At 34.4% G+C, this 19,505-nt stretch overlaps 1 protein-coding gene across 1 annotated transcript in view; it reads right to left on the bottom strand.

Annotated features, from left to right (window-relative positions):
- Positions 1–19,505, bottom strand: part of XRN2 (5'-3' exoribonuclease 2) — an 85,820-nt gene that overhangs the window by 29,679 nt on the left and 36,636 nt on the right. Inside the window, exons 15-24 of the mRNA XM_041732712.1 lie at positions 19,330–19,461; positions 15,827–15,945; positions 13,575–13,710; positions 12,216–12,323; positions 12,042–12,131; positions 11,303–11,375; positions 5,424–5,507; positions 3,360–3,457; positions 2,692–2,771; positions 1,430–1,486 (exon numbers count right to left, since the gene is read on the bottom strand). Coding sequence (XP_041588646.1) covers positions 1,430–1,486; positions 2,692–2,771; positions 3,360–3,457; positions 5,424–5,507; positions 11,303–11,375; positions 12,042–12,131; positions 12,216–12,323; positions 13,575–13,710; positions 15,827–15,945; positions 19,330–19,461 — 977 coding nt within the window. The remainder of the gene's footprint in view (positions 1–1,429; positions 1,487–2,691; positions 2,772–3,359; positions 3,458–5,423; positions 5,508–11,302; positions 11,376–12,041; positions 12,132–12,215; positions 12,324–13,574; positions 13,711–15,826; positions 15,946–19,329; positions 19,462–19,505) is intronic.

Raw genomic sequence — 19,505 nt, 5'->3', positions numbered from 1 at the left:
CCTCTGAAAACATGCAGAAAAACTGCATGTGACAAGCACAAAGAAGCATATGACAATCCAAAGACAGAATCAGTGGGATTAACTAGCCTAAAGCACCACTGCAAGGCAGAGACCACAAGGGTCAATAGTGTCCCCACTGGATCTGCCCAAACCAGAATGTGATGAGCCCAAGAGCTTGGCTCACCATTCTTACCCACCCTTAACAGAAGAGCTCAAAGACAAAGAACCAGAACAAATTATGTGTAAAGATGATTTACGGGATGCCTGGGTGGCTCAGCAGTTGAGTGCCTGCCTTCAGCCCAGGGCGTGATCCCAGTTCCAGGATCAAGTCCCATATCGGGCTCCCTGCAAGGAGCCTGCCTCTCCCTCTGCCCATGTCTATGCCTCTCTTTCTCTCTGTCTCTCATGAATAAATAAAAATAAAATATTTTTTTAAAAAAAAGATGATTTAAAAATATGTGTTAAAGATAAATAAAAGTAATCTAGAAAGATTTTTCTTAATTCACCACAGTTTTCTTTAAATAAAAGCCTTTCTAAAGTGGCAGCTGCTATCTGAATCTATTAAGGAGAGGAAAATTAACATGCTTACACTTTACACAAAAGATCTAAATAAAATCTAAAACACTTCCCAAGAGAAGAGAAATAGTAAGTATGACTGGGAAAGGAGGATTTAGGAACAGTCTAAAAGGCAAGCAGGCTTTTACAAAATCCTTGAATTACTAGGATCTGTTTGTCTTAGTCCTGCCTAAAACTTAGTCTTGTCTAAGAAAACGGTAACATAAACCCTGTCGTTGAGATTAGTGATTACATGCAAGAATTAGGCAAATGAGTACTAAGTGTGTTCTAAACAATTATATTTACATATAGAAAATGCTGTCATCAGGCAAGAAATGAAATATAAGTACATCTTCCAGGTAGCAGAAATTAGCCCTGTATATAGTTTATAATAATCGTTGGTAAACATTTCTACAAATTCCTTCTATCTCAACCAAAATTACAATATGTAACAGTTTTGTTTTTAAACTCTGCAGGGCCACACCTGTAAGTATAATTACAATAATCTGTTATAACACAGATTATTATAAGCTGTGTGGGCCTCTGGGGTAAAGAGGTCTGTTTGCTCCTACACAGTAAACTACTCCTAGGAACTCCTACTTTCTACCTCCCACTCTCCTAATCCGGGAAGAATCAGATGTTGTCAGGGGAAACCAGAAAGCAGAGAAGCAAGCTTGTTAAATCAGTAACCTTAACAATATACATAATTTAAAGTCAAGAGGCTCTGTTCTGAGGTCTGCAACACAGGGACTCTCCAATCTCAAAGCCCTGGTGGAATAATGGCTGCCATTTCCTTGTGATTCAGAGATCTTAAACTTATTTGCAAGTTCAGAGCTGTGTTTTGGTCCAACGGCATGAATTTTGAAAGATTTACCTGATTGCAGCGTTTTGTGTCAGATCTCGTAACATGGGAACAGGAGAACATACTATTCTAAAGAGAAAGAAGAGAGTAAGTTATAACCTTTTGGATAAGTGGAATTAAAATGTTGCTTTAGGAAAGAGAAATCATTAAAAATGTACCAACAAAAATGACATAACCAATTATATCTTTAAAAAAAGATCCTGTCTTAAAAAAAAAAAAAATCCTGTTCCTTGTTAACAAGGAATAACAGAAAACTATTATTGGCAAATAGCTAATGTCAGAATTTGTAAAGGATACAAACAAACCAAAAAGGTGCCCAGGGGGAACAAATAACAGAAGAATAAAACAGGTACTTTATAAATGAGGAAAATCAAATGGTCAATAAATATACCATATGGCATTCAATTTCACTAGTAATCAGAGAAATGCAACTGAAAGCCACAAGGTGCCAATAAACATCCATTAAATTGACAAAAATTAAGGTCATGACAATTCTAAGGGTTTGCAAGAATGTAGAGCAACCAGATCTCTCACAAACTGCCAGAGAAATTACAAAATAGCGTCACTTCTTTGGAAAACCACCCAATATTATCTAGAAAAGAGAAGATACAATTGACTAGCAATTCCCAAACTCTGATCTCAGAACTCATTTAAAACAGTCCTAAAAAGGACCTCAAAGAGCTCCTGGTTATACCGGTTATGTCTATCAATATTTACTTATTAAAATTAAAACTAAGAAATTTCTGAAATACTAATTTAAAGATAACAATAAACCTATGACATGTTAACATTAAATAACATTTTTTTATGAAAAACTTTTACAAAGCAAAAAAAAAGAGAAGTGTCATTGTCTTACATTTTTGAAAATTTCTTTAATATCTGGCTTAATATCTATCTTAATAGCTGGATTCTCTTATCTGCTTCTGATTCAATCTCTTGAGATAGCTATCACACTACATTCAGCTTCTGGAAAACTCCACTGTACACTCAAGAGAGAAAGAGAATGAGAAAAGCAAATAATATAATAGCATCTTAGTATTATTATGAAAATAGTTTTGACCTCATGGATCTCCTGTAAGGGCTTTAGGGACCCCCAGGGCCTCCTGTATATACAGGGGCTGAAGAGCTAGGCTCTGACCCCAAGTCTTTTTTATAGTCCAGCAGGTTGTTTTGTTTTTTCACTATTACCAGAAAATAAAACATTTAGGCAACCAGGAAAAAATGCTAGCTAAACTTCCTCCCAACCCCCGCAATGTGAATAAATGAATGCTTACTGATCTGGAAGAACAGCTTCTTCATCCAACGAAAACTTCCCCTGAATCCCATGACATAGTTCAGGTGGTACATCCACTGGCTGCGGAAAAATGCATTCCTTATCATATACCCAAAAGAATGGAAAGCAGGAACTCACATATATACCTATACACCAATGCTCAAAGTAGCATAATTCTTAAGAGCCAGGAGGAGGAAACAACCCAGGTTTCTATCAAGAGATGAATGGATAAAGAAAAGGCCATAAAAGGAATGACGTCCTGATGCATGCTAAAACATGGATGAACCTTGAAAATCTTATGCTAAGTAAAATACATCAGACGTAAGAGGACAAATACTATAGGATTCCACTTACAAAGAACAAGTAAATTCATACAGACAGAAAGTGGAAGACAGATTACCAGAAGTAAGGGGAAAGAAGAATGGAGATGTGTTAAGGGATATCCAGTTTCTGTTTGAGAAGTAGTAAGTTCTGAAAGTGGATAGCAGTGATGGCTACACAATCCTGTACATAGACCTAATGCCACAAAATTTTATACTTTTTAAATGATTTTTAAAGATTAAAACAGTGTATCTGTTTCTATTTTATCAAAACTTAACCAATGTATTTCTGATGAATTAACCAAGTAATCACACTAAAAGCACTTCATTATGGAAAAAGAGATCATACCTCTGTGGAACCTGTCTGGTAGAGTTCTAAAATGAAGTCGTGAAGTGGGTGATGTTTCCCCACAAATAAGACATCACCTCCAAGACTGTTTCTTTTAGCTGGGGGAAAAATAAGGAAAGAATAAAGATCAAACAATTATATCTCCAAGAGCAACTTTTACGAGAATAAAATAAGAAACATGTAAATTTTAAAAACTTAAATATAAGGTTTATAAAAATAATTTAAAAGTAATAGACCTAAATGTGAGGTCTCCATAGAAGAAAATCAAGTTTGACAATAAGGTCTCAAAGATCAATATCTATCAGAAAAAAACTGTCACTAAAAAGATATCTGAATATATATAGTATTATAAGATAAGGGACAAAGTAATTTATACAGAACTATATAACCATTTCCTGAGAAAACCCAAACTAATTATACGATCTGATAATAAAGACTATTCAAGGATGGCTGCCAGAGAAATTACTTCTATACAGGCTTATTATACTGGTGTTAAATAAATTTTCCAAAGAATCTAGCTTTGTAATTTCCCTATACTTTTGACTGTATTTTATTTTTTTTCACCATATCACTATTTTTAATGTCCAATGTTTATAATTTGAAAGCTGGGCTTTCTCCCCAACTCAAGTTTATAAATTTTCGATTGGCTTGTGAGGCCAATAGGGATACTTCTTCTTGTCTAATTAGGTTTCTGGGAAGACTTCATTCAAGTCCTCAACAGTCATCTGATCAGATGGAATTATATTCTTCATCTTCTCCAGCTGTTTTTCATATTCTTTAATCCTGGCCTTTGAGAGAGACAAAAACTCAGCACAGCTTTTCACATCTTATTTTTCTTCAGCATCCACCTAGACAGTGTATTTATCCTCTGCCACAGGAACCTTCAGGGCATTAAACTTCTTCTCAAAGTCAAGCCAGCCTTTGCCACATTGGCCTTGTAGTAAGCCCAGTCAATAGCAGGTGGTTTCTCAGTAAGAGTAGCCAACCTGGAGGTAAGCATCTCATTCCAGGCTTTCAAGGAGTTGGCAATGGCCTTCTGGCTTCGGGGTATGATCTACCCAAAAGCTACCCAGTCAATGTTTTTTAGAGCAAGTTTTCGTCCAGCCATCTTGAGATCCTTCACCAGCCCCGGCGGCCCACCTTAACTGTATTTTAAATGCCACTTTTTGTACAAAATAACATTCAGGTTAGCAATCTATGAGTGAATGCCTTTGTTTCAACATAACTTTTTAAACAAAGTTATTGTTATTTAGAAGAGATGAAGGGAAGAAGGGAGATGAAGGAAAATAATACACTCCCAGCATGGAAAAATATTTCCGTGTGTGCAGGTCATATAAGAATCAAAAAGTTAAGGGGCACCTGAGTGGCTCAGTTAGTTAAATGGCTGACTCTAGATTTTGGCGCAGGTCTCAATCTCAGGGTTCTGGGACTGAGCCCCATGTCAGGCTCTGCGCTCAGGGTGGAGTCTGCTTGAGGATTCTCTTTCTCCCTCCTCCCCCTCCTCCCCTCATATATGCTTGCGCTTTCTCTCAAAAAGAAGTAAATCTTTAAAAAATAATAAAATAAAATAAAAAAAGAATCAAAGTCAAAGGACATTCTTCAAGTCTTTTTTTTTTTTTTTTAAGTAGGCCCCATGCCCAACATGGAGCCCAATAAGGGACTTGAACTCATGACACTTAACAGACTGAGCCATCCAGGCACCCCTTGAAGTGTTTTTTTTTTTTTTTTTTTTTTTAAGATTTTATGTATATGTTTGAGAAAGAGAAAGTCTGAGAGAGGGAGAAGCAGGCTGTCTCCTCAGCAGGGAGCCCGGTGCAGGACTCGATCCCAGGACACCAGGATCATGCCCCAAGCCAAAGGCAGACGCTCAACCACTGAGCCACCCAGGTGTCCCTTATGGATAATACGTTTTAGATGCAAATTTGACTTGGTTTTTAAAGAAGTAATAACCAATGGTTTATGCCCCTTGTGTGAAATTTGACAAACGGAAAGTGTCTAATTCCATAGGGAAGTGTAAAGTCGTACAATACAGACTCAATGTTGAGACCAAGTGGTAGTTCTTACTCTCTTCTGGAGTGAGGTCTGGGTACACCTCTTCTAGAGCAGCTCGCAGCCTTCGCTCATCCACAAAAGGCAACAGAGCAACACCTGGGAAAGAAATGCACACCAACACTCAACTATTAGGATAACCCAAATTCCACTTATTATTGGTCCAAATAAACATTTCCAGTAGAATATCCCTGTTGATGTAAAAACACTTTGGAATTGAACCTATTTATTCAAATCTCAGATGCAAATACTTTCTGTATGGTCAGAAAAGAATAAAGTTTTATATATCTTCCATCCTTAAAATGGCACATATGAAAAAAACTATGTTTGCATGATGATAAAATTTTTAAATTAAATGAACAAGTGGCCACCTGGACACCAGTCTATGTTCTCACGCCTTACTTAAGAGGATACCCTTAGGCAAGCCAGTTAATGTGGCAAGAGCTTGAGTTTGTCCTTTCATCTTTCTAGGACTTCAACTAAAATATTCAGAAAGTCCTTTCATTGTGAATAAACACATGAAATGTCTTCCAACTCTAAAACCACATAGTACTGCTAACATTTTAAAACCTAATAACTGATTTAGATACAAAACGTTTTTTATAGACTGACTTATAAAACTTTGGGGCAGTGGGCAGAATTGCAGTTGTTCATATTCAGGCTGAAAACCGTCCTGTAGAATGTGCTGGAATTAATAAGGTAATTGTTTTATTTCAACCTCCAACCATAATTTTCAAAGCAGCACACCAGTAATATAGTATCTATTATCAGAAAAATGTACAAAGTTATTGAACCATATGTATATGTTATGCCACATACAGTATAGTCTTTAACAAAATAAAAAATGTAAAATAGCAAAGAGAAATGCTAAATAGAGCTAAATAATTTTGAAACTATTGTCAGTCAAAACTGCCATACTTGTGAGTGTTCTCTTTAAAATCATGAGAAATTAAAGGTTCCCAAAGTTGTCATTAATTATTTAGCTACCATATTTTCAAAGTTTAGCAACACAATTTCATTACCTAGAAGGCAAGTATGTATTTTTTAAAGTTAAAAAGAAACTAAGTTCTAGTGTGAATTTTGAAGGGCCTGAAAAGTGATTTCAGGAATATTAACATCTATAACCTGAGCTGATAGGTGAAATAGCTATTTCATCTACTGGTAAACATTTACATGGGAAAAATGTAGGGACTTGTTCAAGTTTTGTTTAGTCACACACTTAAGAGCTACACAAATTATCAGCAAGACTCTTCTACAATATCAAATCCAAAAGCCAGCTCCAACTGGTAAGCAATTTGCAGTGCTAATGACAGCAATAAGGTTACAAAACAACAAATCAGCCCTACCGGCCAGGAAAGAAATGCCTTATACTCATATGTGATACAGTTAGCGCATGAGTGAGCTGATAGTAAAGACATTAGCAGCCAATTTCTTCTGAGTACTTATTTATTATGTTACATTCATTCACTCATTTAATCCTCTCAACAACACAAGTAACCCAAGTAGTGGTAACACTTAGGTAAACATAGTGGTCACACTCTCTGGGTTCAGATCTTAGTTCTGCCACCGTGTGACTGATCAAATGACTTAAAATTCTCTGTTCATATATAAAATACATAACATTTGAAATGAGTATGCTATATTCCTCTTACGCATGTCATATAAATATTATAAAAACACAACAATGCAAGTGTTCAATAAATATTGAAAAAATACCCAGATATATTTTATCCTCTATCATTTTAAGATACATTCAACTTAGGTAAGAACTTAAGCATTACATTACTTTTCAATAAGTTTAAAAAAAAAAACATATAGGAGTAACTCTAACTCCTCAGACTACTAAATTTTACCTCAAAAAAGTTGTGTTCTTGCTACAGTCTAATAAATAAAAATACTTACATAAAATATAAAAAACATTAAAGGTCTGAGCTTCAATTCATCCTAAACTTCATTTGGAATCTCAAGGGACCCCAACTAGCTAAAACAACCCTCAAGAAAAAAAATAAATTTGGAGGATTCTCATCACTTGACTGTAAAACTTACTAACGCTACAGTTAAAGCAGTTTGGTACTGACATAAAGACAGGCATATTGGGCAATGGAATATAGAGTCCATAAATAAGCCCTCAGATATACAGTCAAATGACTCTTAATAAGGGTGCCAAGAACAATTCAATGGGAAAAGAACAGTCTTTTCAACAAATGGTGCTGGGAAAATGGATATTCATACCAAAAGAATGAAGCTGGAACCTAACCTCATATGCCCTATACAAAAATTTAATTAAAATGGACCAAAGACCTAAATGTTAAGAGCTAAAACTATAAAACTCTTAAAAGAAAACAGAGAGGAAGCTTCATAACACTGGATTTGGCAAAGACTTCCTGCATATGACACCAAAAACACATGCAATGACAGAATAGTCCAACAAAAATTGAACTTCCATCATAATTAAAAACTTATGTGCATCAAAGAACACTATCATACAAAATAGAAAGACAATCACAAAATGGAAGAAAATAAACCCAATTCAAAAATAGGCAAAAAATTTGAATAGACATTTTGCCAAAATTAGAAATAGCCAATAAGCACATGAAAAAATGCTTAACATCACCAATCATTGAGGAAATACAAATCAAAAGCACAGTGAGATACTGCTTCATACCCATTAGGATGGCTACTATCAAAAAGCAGGAAATAGGCATATATAAATGGAAAAGATATTACACGCTTATGAATTGGAAGACTACTGTTAAAATGTCCATACTATCCTAAGCAACCTATAGATTCAATGCAATCCCTATCAAAATACCTTACTGGCATTTTCCACACAACTAGAACAAGGAATTCTAAAATTTGTATGGAACCACAAAAGACACCAAATACCCACAGCAATTTTGAGAAAGAACAAAGTGGAAGGTATCCCACTCCCTGATTTCAAACCATACTATACATAACTATGGTACAAACAAAACAGTATGGTACTGACATGAAAACAGATATATAGATCAATGAATAAAACAACCCAGAAAAAAATCACATAGGGTCAGTTAATCTATGACAAAGGAGGAAAGAAAATGCAAAGGGAAAAGACAGTCTTTTCAATAAATGGTGTGGAGAAAACCAGAAAGCTACATTTAGGAGAGTAAAACCAGACCCTAGACCATCTTCTTGTACCATATAAACAAACTCAAAATGAATTAAAGACTTGAATGTAAGACCTGAAACTATAAAACTACTAGAAGAAGCTATAGGCAGTAAGCTCTTTGACATCCGCCTCAGCAATATCTTTTTGGATCAGTCTCTTCAGGCAAGGACAACAAAAGCTAAAATAAACAAAAGGGACTATATCAGACTAAAAAGCTTTTGTTTAGCAAAAGAAACATCAACAAAATGAAAAGGCAACCTACTGAGTGGGAGATATTAGCAAATCATACATTCAATAAGGGGTTGATATTCCAAATATGTAAAGAATTTACATAATATAAAAAATCCAATTAAAAAACAGGCAGAGGATTTGTATATTTTTCTTTTTCTTTTTTTTTTTTTTAATTTATTTATGATAGTCACAGAGAGAGAGAGAGAGAGAGGCAGAGACACAGGCGGAGGAAGAAGCAGGCTCCATGCACCGGGAGCCTGATGTGGGATTCGATCCCGGGTCTCCAGGATTGCGCCCTGGGCCAAAGGCAGGCGCCAAACCGCTGCGCCACCCAGGGATCCCACAAACATTTTTCAAAAGAAGACATTACATATAGCCAAGAGACACATGAAAAGGTGCTCAACATCAATAATTATCAGGGAAATGCAAATCAAAATCACAATGAGTTATCACCTCACATCTTTAAGATTGGCTATTATCAAAAAGACAAAAACAAACAAGTGTTTGTGAGGATGTGGTGCAAGGGGAACCTTCATACACAATGGTGCAGCCACGATGGGATACAGTATGGAGGTTCTCAAAATGTTAAAAATAGCAATACCATACAATACAGCAATTCCACTTCTGGGTATTTATCCAAAGAAACAGAAACACCAATCTGAAGAAATAAATAAATACACCCTTATGTTCCCTGCAGCATTACTTACAATAGCCAAGATACAGAACCAATCCAAGTATCCATCGACAGACAAACGGATAAAGATATGGTGTACATCTACAATGAAATACTATTCAGCCATAATAAAAGAACAAAAGCTTACCATTTCCAGTATCAATGAACTTACAGGGTATTATACTAAGCGAAACAAGTCCTGACAAAGACAAATACCATGATTTCACTTATATCTGGAATCTAAAAAAACAAATGAACAAACAAAATAAAACAGGAACAGACTCACAGATTCAGGAAACAAACTGTTGGTTACCAGAGGGGGGAAGAGGTTGAGGAGACAGGTAAACTAGGTGAAGGAGATTGAGAGATATAAACTTCTAGTTATAAGTCCAAACTTCTAATCAGTCCATCAGGAGGATGTAATATACAGTGTAGGCAATATAGCCAAAAATACTATATAGTAACTTTGTATGGTAATAGATGGTAATTAAGACATCACAGGGATCATTTCATAACCTATAAAAATATCAAATCACCATGATGTACACCTGAAATAGGATATTGTATGTCAATTATACTTCAACTAAAAATACATAAAAGCCATTTACTGAATAAAAAAAGAAAATAACATGTTGGCAAGGATGTGAAGAAACTAATGAATGTGCATTGATTGCCTCACTTTTCCTCTGGATGATTTATACTACAATGATATTTACAGAAAGCAAGACATCTGCATGTTTATATATTTATTTATAAACTTATTTATTTATTTAACACTTACAAAAACATACTTGATTATGTACTTCTATTTTTACTTTACTGCTTCTTAGCCTCCTCTCCCTCTAATCAAAATATCCTCCACAAAGCACCTTAAAAACAATCTAAGACTTTAATCCATTCACATATAACAAACTATGACCACAGAGCACAACACCTGCTAACCTCAATCAGGGGACTGCATTTCCCATTATCATTCCATTAAAGTAATATGAAATTTCTTTTACTACATAAACCAAAAGTCAACCCTAAATTTCATAAAGTGATTTTCAATTTGCAGATTATTATTTATCCCTCCCTGCCTCACAATTCTCTGAGTCATGTTACTGGTCATTTGCACCACAGGAACTAACCAAGTAAAAGGTAAAAACATGGTTTTATCAAATGTGATTATCTTACAAAAATATACAGTGGAAGAAAAGGTTAAGGTGATTTGCTGAAAGGAGCTTTAGCATGAAACAACAGTTGACATACTGTGTGCGAGATTTCTTTATTGTGTTTTATATTCAGTCATCATCACACATTTGCTGAGTGGTAAACAGAACATTAAATTTAGTACTGATTTAAAATTGACATTCTTACAGAAGCGGTAAACAGAAGGAATGAGAAAATAACAGCTGAATAAATAAATAAGAAATAAACTTTAATGATTCCTGTCAAGTATTTAAAACTAAATTTCTAATACAGTTTTCATTTTCAAATTCCCATGGAGTATAAGTGAACCTCCACATTATGCAATCATGTTTCTGTATTTCTCAGCAACCATACAAGGTGTCAATGAGTTACTAACTGGAAGGAGCAAGCCCAAGACTCATTAATTAATCACAAAAGAGACAAAAGACAGAATAATCAATCTATTTCAACCCAATTTACTATTCATCAGAATGTTACTATAAAATTACTAATTAATGTCAGGATGGATAGAAAAAAATCAAATTTTGACATGTAATTCCTAAAATATTTATCTTTTACAGAAATTCTTTCATTCCATAAATCATGTTTGCTTACAGTTTACCAAAAAGAGGAAATTATTTTAAACAAAAAGTAATTATGTCTAAATTTTACCTTGCCATGCATATTTCTTCCCATTCAAATCAATAGCAAAATCTTCAGGGTAGAAGTCAATTATACTAGAATCCTGTATCAGGGAGAAAAGTAAACATTCAAAACAAAAGTCACACATGACTGAGTTTTAAAGAATTTGATGTATCTTTCATTCATGTCATCAGGCCTGATGAGAAAATAAGGTTTTATTCCTTTAAAAAAATGTTATTAAGATATCAGGTCATTAATCCCAGTAGTAAAACAAAATTAATTTTATTTTTTAAAAAATGGGGGGGGGGGAGAGGCATTATTAGAAGGAATTTTAGAACTGACAACTGTGTACCCTAGACAATCAATGCAGTTTACAGATTCTAATAATTCTTACTTCCTGCCTGGGTCTCCCCCCTTTCTTTGTGGCACACAAAACAACCAGAGAGATGATTTTAGGTAAGTCAGTCTGAACTCAGGTAGCCACCACACATGGCTAGAACAAATAAAAATAATGATTTACAGACAGGTTGAGAACAAAGTAACTGTTCTAAGAATTCTCCCAAACATAAATTAATTTTATTGACTGGGTAGGGTTCTGACAGCCAAGTGAAAGGTGGGGTGGGGGGAATATACAGAAGAATTCAATACTTTTACTCTGGTTTTGGACTTCACTAGTTTAACTATGAGATGCAAAAGCAACTGACTAATCTTAGTGAAATGTATGACCAAAACCCAGTTACCACTACACTCAAAATACTAAGACACTAACGGGATCACTCATGAGCTTCCGCCATGATGGAGGTAGAAAGTTACCACTCGCAGCTGGAAAAACTCCCATAAGTTGTTCCAATGGTTTAAACTGCAAGAAAGAAAAAAAGCTTAAGATGCAATTTTTATCTAAGTCAAAATTCTATGAATTTTATGACTACATAATTAAGCTTACTGGTTTGGTGCCCTTCTCAAAATCAGATGGCATGTCTGCAATACCTTCAAAGTCTGAAGCAAATGGTGCATAATGGAATGGGTAATACCACTTCCAGGAAGCACAGCCCTACAATCATTAGAAACAAACAAACAAACAAACAAACAAACAACAAAAATAAAAATCTATGTTCAAGATGGACACTAAGGCAAACAAAAATTAGAATTTTAGTCTACAATATTCCACTTATAAAAGACATGATTTTCAGTGTATATTCCAGATTATTTTTCCCATGAGTCTTAACAGTTGTTTTAGCTGAACTTTTACTTTATATAAGATTTAAAGTATTTAAAAACTATTGCAAAGTCTTTAATAATCAGTAATTAATACCAAACTCTCTATTTACAAACACAATTTGGTGAAGTTTTTTACCCTTAAAATGTGCTTGGTTAACATTTCTTTCCTGCCATCATCAAAATAAGAGCGGTGGTAGCTGGCACTTAATTAGCATACAGATGGGTAAGGGACATCACTGAACAGTGACTAAATAAAACTGCCAAAGTTTCATTTTACGATTCCCTATTTTCACTGTGACAACTTTCTCTTTATAATAAAAATATTTAAGTAAACCCATAAAAAGAAAACAGTAAGTTTTACTGATAGGAAAGAGAAGTCCTCCTGATATGTGTTTTGATTCTATGCCTAGTGAATTAAAATCCTGACAAAAGTAAAACATGAATTTATAATTACATAGTTGATAATGATTAAATTACACTTTCCACTTAATGACAAACATCATCTTTCCCCAGATCACAACAGATTTAACTTGCCTTGTTCTGAGAAGGAAACCAGATATTAATTACTAGTGTTACAATCCCCTATATGTCTACCTATCTCTCACAATCTGACATCTCGATGATCAAAAGCTTTAAATCAGATATGGATTACACCAATTAGAATGCACTTCATGTAATATCACTACATTACATGGAGGAAATAGTATCATTTAAATGCTTTTCAAATTCTTACTAGTATTTTCTAGGCTTTGTCCTTTCTTTGTTCAGTCATTTAGTGATATTACTTATTTTTTACTTCCAATTCAAAAATCACTATACTTTTAATTATGTTAAAGACCAAGTATACTCAACTACACTACTTGATGCTGAATGCACAACAAAAATTATCTTTGTTTATCTATTAACACTTGAAAAGCTTCAAAGGCTTTACAAACAAATATTATTTAAGGTAATGAATTTCTACGCAGGAAGCTTGAAAAATATGAGTCTGGATTTAATTTCATAATATAACTCAATAATACACACAGAAATTATGATCTTCCTAGAATGATTAGCTTGGTTTAGAGGAAAATATTCTTTGTACCTGGTAATAGTATCGAAGGACCCAGCAGAGCCCCTCAACATAAGACTGTACAACCTTACGACGGAATTTCTCATCAGCTGCATCAACATCAAATTTGTTCTTGTAGTACCGCTGCTTCCAACCAGCTTCCCATAGCCTAAAACCCAGGCAAAGCCAGTTAACATTGAATTAATACTTTCCATAACTGTCCACTGGCTTATCACCCAAATCATTTTATGTTTAATATCCAGGTGAAATGTGAATGAGTCAAGCAGTAATGCTAACACAGCTTCATTTAATTATTTCTAAAAAGCCCACTTTCACAGGATTATCAACTTAAAAGACAGTTAAACATCAAAAACCTAAACAATGATTCTATTAAGACCACTAGAAAAGTACATTTCAGAAAAAGAGAAAATAACTGTTTATTAAAAAGTAGATACATTTGTGTGCTTTTTTTTTTCTCATTATTTTAATACTGTTTTACACAGTTTTTGATTGTGGACCAATTCTGAAACTGTAAGATTCAAATACTGAAGATATTTTATATAATTTAAGTTCCCCTCAGTTTGTTAAAATACATTTAAGCTAAACAAAGGAGTCAATTACTTTTCAAAAATATTTGCACGGGTAATTTTTTAAAAGGTAAAAAATGGTTTGTAAAAGAATAATCTAGGAACCAGGCAGAAAATTATGTTTATACCTACTCTCCCTATCCTTGGGCCTTATCGCTCTTTTAGCTAAGAGTTGCTGGCTGGCTTAAGGGAAGAAAATATACACACATGTGTGTTCTGGTAGAATTTAAAAACGGGTTGATTAATTCATTAAATTATCATTAATCATTGAAAATACATGTGAAGAACCACTTTCTTACTCAAAGAATTTTTTTAAGTACTCATTTTTCATTCTCCTAAGATTTAAACATTTTATTTAAAGAACACAAAGAGGCCAAAGAACACTTAAAAAACAAAACAAAACAAAACAAAACAAAAAAACACCTCAGGACAGATCAAGAACATCAAGATGATTCTCATTAAGGACTGTTTTCTACCATGTGCCACATTTTACAAATTAATTGCACTCATGTTCCAGAATACACCACACTAATTTTAATTCTCTCCCCCCTGCCCCAAGGATTCATAGAACATCAATTAGGAGAAATATCCTCTGTGATGTGGATTTTAAGTGCTTTACAGAAAATAAGGAAATACATATCAAGAATCCCAAGCATTTCTTGACAGAAGCATTTCTACCTTGACTATTCTCAGCACTGAGATTAACAATAAAGTACTAAAAAATCAAGTTAACTATTAAGCTGCTATTGATCAAGATGGTTACACAATAAAACAACATACTCTAAAAGGAAAAGCCAGAGTTGCAGAAACAGAGGATCAGGTAAATGTTCAATCACAAGTCACCATAGATCTCAGAATCTGACATTAAAGGACGTTAGGAAAATACAGAACCATACATGGCACTTGAGAAGTTTCTCATCATAAATGTAAACATACCATCCATGTCCTATAAAAAAAGCAGTTGTGGACCACTATTGTTTAACTTTGTAAGGTATCATTTTGCTAAATTCTTAATGAGTTACAATTATTAAGATTTGTTGGCCTTTTGCACTCAGGACCCAGGGTTCAAATCTGGATTTAATTAGATGAGAGGCTATTAATCTTATATAACGATCTCAAATTTCTGGATAAAGAATCAAAGTTTCCTACCACAAATTTTAAGTATACGGCTAAAGGGAAACTTCTCAGTCTTAAAATATAATTGTACTTAAGCAAGTTTATGGCTTACAAAAATATACATATTTATCTCTTAACTGAATGACTTCTGCATATTTCATTTGAGGAAGAACCTCTCCAATTGAGAAGATTAAAGCAAACTACATTAAGTATCCAAGTGTAACTGAACTTTCTGTGTTAAGCAGCTTAAAAATTTAATCTCAAAACAGTAACATTCAGATCACATAGTCAGAGCTAAACACCTCATGTCTAGCCGATCTAGTGCGTGGTCTCAGAGGGAAAAGTGGCTTGGAGGACAAAAACCTGTACGCATACTAATCTAGATGCTTAGATTTAACAGCTATAGCTTACACATCTCACTGGAATTTACTGACTATTCGAACTCTCCACATTAATTACTGGTGGATAAAAAGATCACAGGCAAGCATCTGAAGGCACTGCTGCTCTAAGCTAAATAGCATTAATTAGGCAGCATGTATTCCAGCAATTTGATAACAAAGTGTTACCAAAAAATGGTTTCACCTGACGTTATCTTCTGGCTCAGGTTCACTGTCACTGTCTTCTGCTTTTCGCTTAATTCCTCCTATTGGAGACGGGGAGCCATCAGAAGTGAAACTTGTATTAGGAGATACTGAAGGACTCTGCAAACAATTATGACATTATAGAGGAAGGATTTAATTATTCATTTCACATAAGAAGTTACATCCAACTGCTATTACAATCATGCTTCATGATAATACAACTTTTACAGCTATTAAATAGATATGGCAAATATATTTAGAAAATACAAAGACTGAAAAAAATACAAAGACTGATCTTGGCCTACTCTACTTCCTCAAAAAAAAGAATATAAAAAAAGATTCCTATGCTTAAACTCAAAAAAGAATCTGAACATTAGAATAAAAATTACTTCAGAAGAAAAAAGAATTTAATTTTATATATTTTTAAAAATTAAAGGACTTGAATTATTTTTTTCCTTTGGTGGTTTCCTCATGTTATGAATTCATGATCACTTCCTAACAATCAAATAGCAAAGTTGTAAGGGGGAAAATATAAATACATTAAGTAGCAATACACAAAATAGTCAATGCAGGGGAGAATGAAGTTAAATGGTGAAGGCTCAACCTCACACAACTATCAGAAAAATAATATTTTAATAAGACTGCCAGATAACTGCTAAATTATTTTATAATGTTTTAAAATTCAAGGTACAAGTAAAAATCCATTTGTAACAAATGCAGATTTCTTAAAGACTTGGATATCACTTAAAATTCACTATTATTTCCCTTTGTACCTAATTCAATGAACACAGTGACCATCCTAAAGAATTTTAATATTTAATTAAAAAATTGAAATCCTCTGCAACTTTAGTATTATGTTAAATGACCAAAAACACAGTGGCAAAAAGGTTTTCATGGTAAAGTTTTCTTCTGTTATTCACAGTATATGATCTACTGCAAGTAAACTGAATTATTTTTAAATTGAGAGCTTAGGAGGCTATTTTAATGATACTGTAACTAAAACCTTAATATGCATGTAGTTTTTACCACAGGCCAAAAAAAAGTTATAACAAAGTAAAATTATATTTCTCCTAGAGTTTATAACTTTAAAAAAAAGTCTAATTATAAAAAAAAGGTCTAATTTCCATTTTATTCATGATACCATATGGCCAACACTGTTCATAAAAACCAAAATGTTAACAATTCAGGAAGGCACTGCTGTACTTGAAAATGAGATGGGTATTTTTTAGTTAGAGTTTGAAATTCCAACTTCAACCATTACTGGTTGATGGCCTTGGGTAATTTAACTTCTGTCAGCCTCAACTTGAGATGGGATAACATTCTCTTTGTCAGTTAGTGTGAGGATTAAATGAAACGACATGTATGAAGGATCATCAGCAAGCTGCCTGTGTGGCGTATGGTAGCTCATCTTTCAGTAAGTCATCACTGTTATTTTTTAAACCCAACACTAAATTCATTTGAATTAAATTATGAGAATGATATTCCTTATCAACAGTCTAAGTACAGAGAAGTTGGGTAAAAAGCAAACTTTTCCAAATTGACAAAAAAGATACAAACTACATCTGATAAAAATAATATACCTGCAAGGAAAAACAAAAAGTGGTTTGTTTTTTTGATACTATATATCTCTGCCACTCTTTTCTGCTCTCTACCAACAATAAGTCTTTCCTGAACATACCAGATTCATACCAATTGATTCAAATTCCTTTTTAAAAAGCTCTTTTTACAATCACATTTTATGCAATGGCCACAGATACAGTCAGATATTTCAGAACACAAAATTTAAAAACACATATTTATGAAGAACAGAAGCCAGTTAGTAAAACACTAACAATGTGGACCATCGGGCAGACACTACTCAACACTAGTATGCACAACAGCTCAAACAAACAAATCAAACAGCAAAAAAATCTTAACTTTAAAGGCTCCCTCTAAATGAACAGGTAATTAGGCTTTGTGATTTTCCTTAAATTCACGACATTCCAGATGAAAATCCCTCTATGCAGAGTCCAACAGAAACAACTGTGTGATGGGGAATTAAGATAGGATTGAGAAAGCAACCTAATCATCAATCTCCCTACTCCTACTCCCATGGCAGACATTATTACTGAACAGTGGGACTAGTCTAGTCTTGTGGAGCCTCAATATAATATTGGAATCCTTGTCACGGCAATCATAGCTGGCAAAGTTTAAACCTCCCTGCCTTCCTGGGATTAAGAAATAGCATTCTTTCACAGACATGGTGTTTGACAATACAAGTTACTCCATTCCATCCACTCTGTGGGGAAGGCAGTCCCTTCAATCTTAAATGAGGGACATCAGCCTTTTCTGTTCTATTCAAGCATCTCACTGCAATCCCTTGACTAACCCTCCATATCCCACTGTTAATGGTGTAAGGCATAAGACAAGAACACAAAAATTGAACAGAACAAAAACGAACCCCAGGCTGCTTCTCCTAGGAGATGCAAATTCTTATGAATTCTCAAATTCCATATCTAAGGTCCTAAAACTTCAAGATGGAAATTTGCAGGAATATAAATCAGTCTCCTGGTATGGCAAAAATTCCACATACAGCGTTGCCTTGTAATAAAGGATTTGAGCATCAATAGGGTAACTTTTAGAATCATGAAATATTAAAACTTATACAATTTCCTTGAATATATCAAAACAAAAATTTACACGATATCAAACTTACAAAATATAATGTCCTCTCTACAACACACACTCTCTAATGCCTACCAGCCTGAAATAAGCAATAGCTTTGATTATTTGCTGTATATCAATTCATGGTCTGTTCCCTCACGCCTGCTGCTGCCCTGCCATGTGCTCTGTGCTCATGGTGTGTTGCGACTACAATAGGAAGCTACTGGACAGAGTACAGCCTAGCTGGCTGAGATGACCTGCTTCTTTAGACTGAATCACCAAGTTCAAACAAGGAGGGACACTAGGTGGTAAATCTATTCAGTTCCTGAGTTTCTAAATACAGAGCAACCAGAATTTGCATAGCAAGAGTGACCTTAAAATATGTATTCAGATCTATTCCATGCCTGATGTGGAGAGCAAGAGTTCAGGCAGTGAGAAGTAACCTGCTTTGACAGACTGAGGAACATAAATAATAAAATGCCCAAGGCATATCCCTGGATAAAGGGGAAAACCCACCTTCCACTCTTACCTCCAGCTATGAGACACTCCCATGTCCCCATCATGCTGCTAGCACCCAGTTCCTTTAGGGAAAGGAGGTAGTACTGAGGCTCATTTGCATTACAGAAACACTGCAGCCACTCAGCTATCTATATTTACATGCATTTTCTTTTCTTTCATATCATTTAGATATTTACATAATGATAATCATGGATTCAACAGAGTTAAAGATATCTCAAAGGAAAAGAAATTGAGAGAAACTACAAAACAAAACAACTCCAGGCTAAGTAACAAAATTCACACCCAACTGCAAGAGACCTCTGATAGTCACTTTTCAATGGTACATAAAAGTCAGTCACTTACAGAGTTATTCTGCATCCTCATTTCATAGGCTGCTTGTCTCGGATTACTGGCTACTTGAGAACCTGGAGAATTTCTTGAACCCAAGGCATGAGGAGTTAATATTCCACCAGGAGAGAAAGCTGGTTGATCTCTCTAACATAAATGGAAAGAAATGTAGAAATTAAAATTAAATCACA

This window comes from Vulpes lagopus, chromosome 18 (assembly GCF_018345385.1).
Source record: "Vulpes lagopus strain Blue_001 chromosome 18, ASM1834538v1, whole genome shotgun sequence".
Lineage (NCBI taxonomy): Eukaryota > Metazoa > Chordata > Mammalia > Carnivora > Canidae > Vulpes > Vulpes lagopus.
Note: the sequence above shows the minus strand (reverse complement) of the source record. Positions and strands in the feature narration are given on the sequence as shown.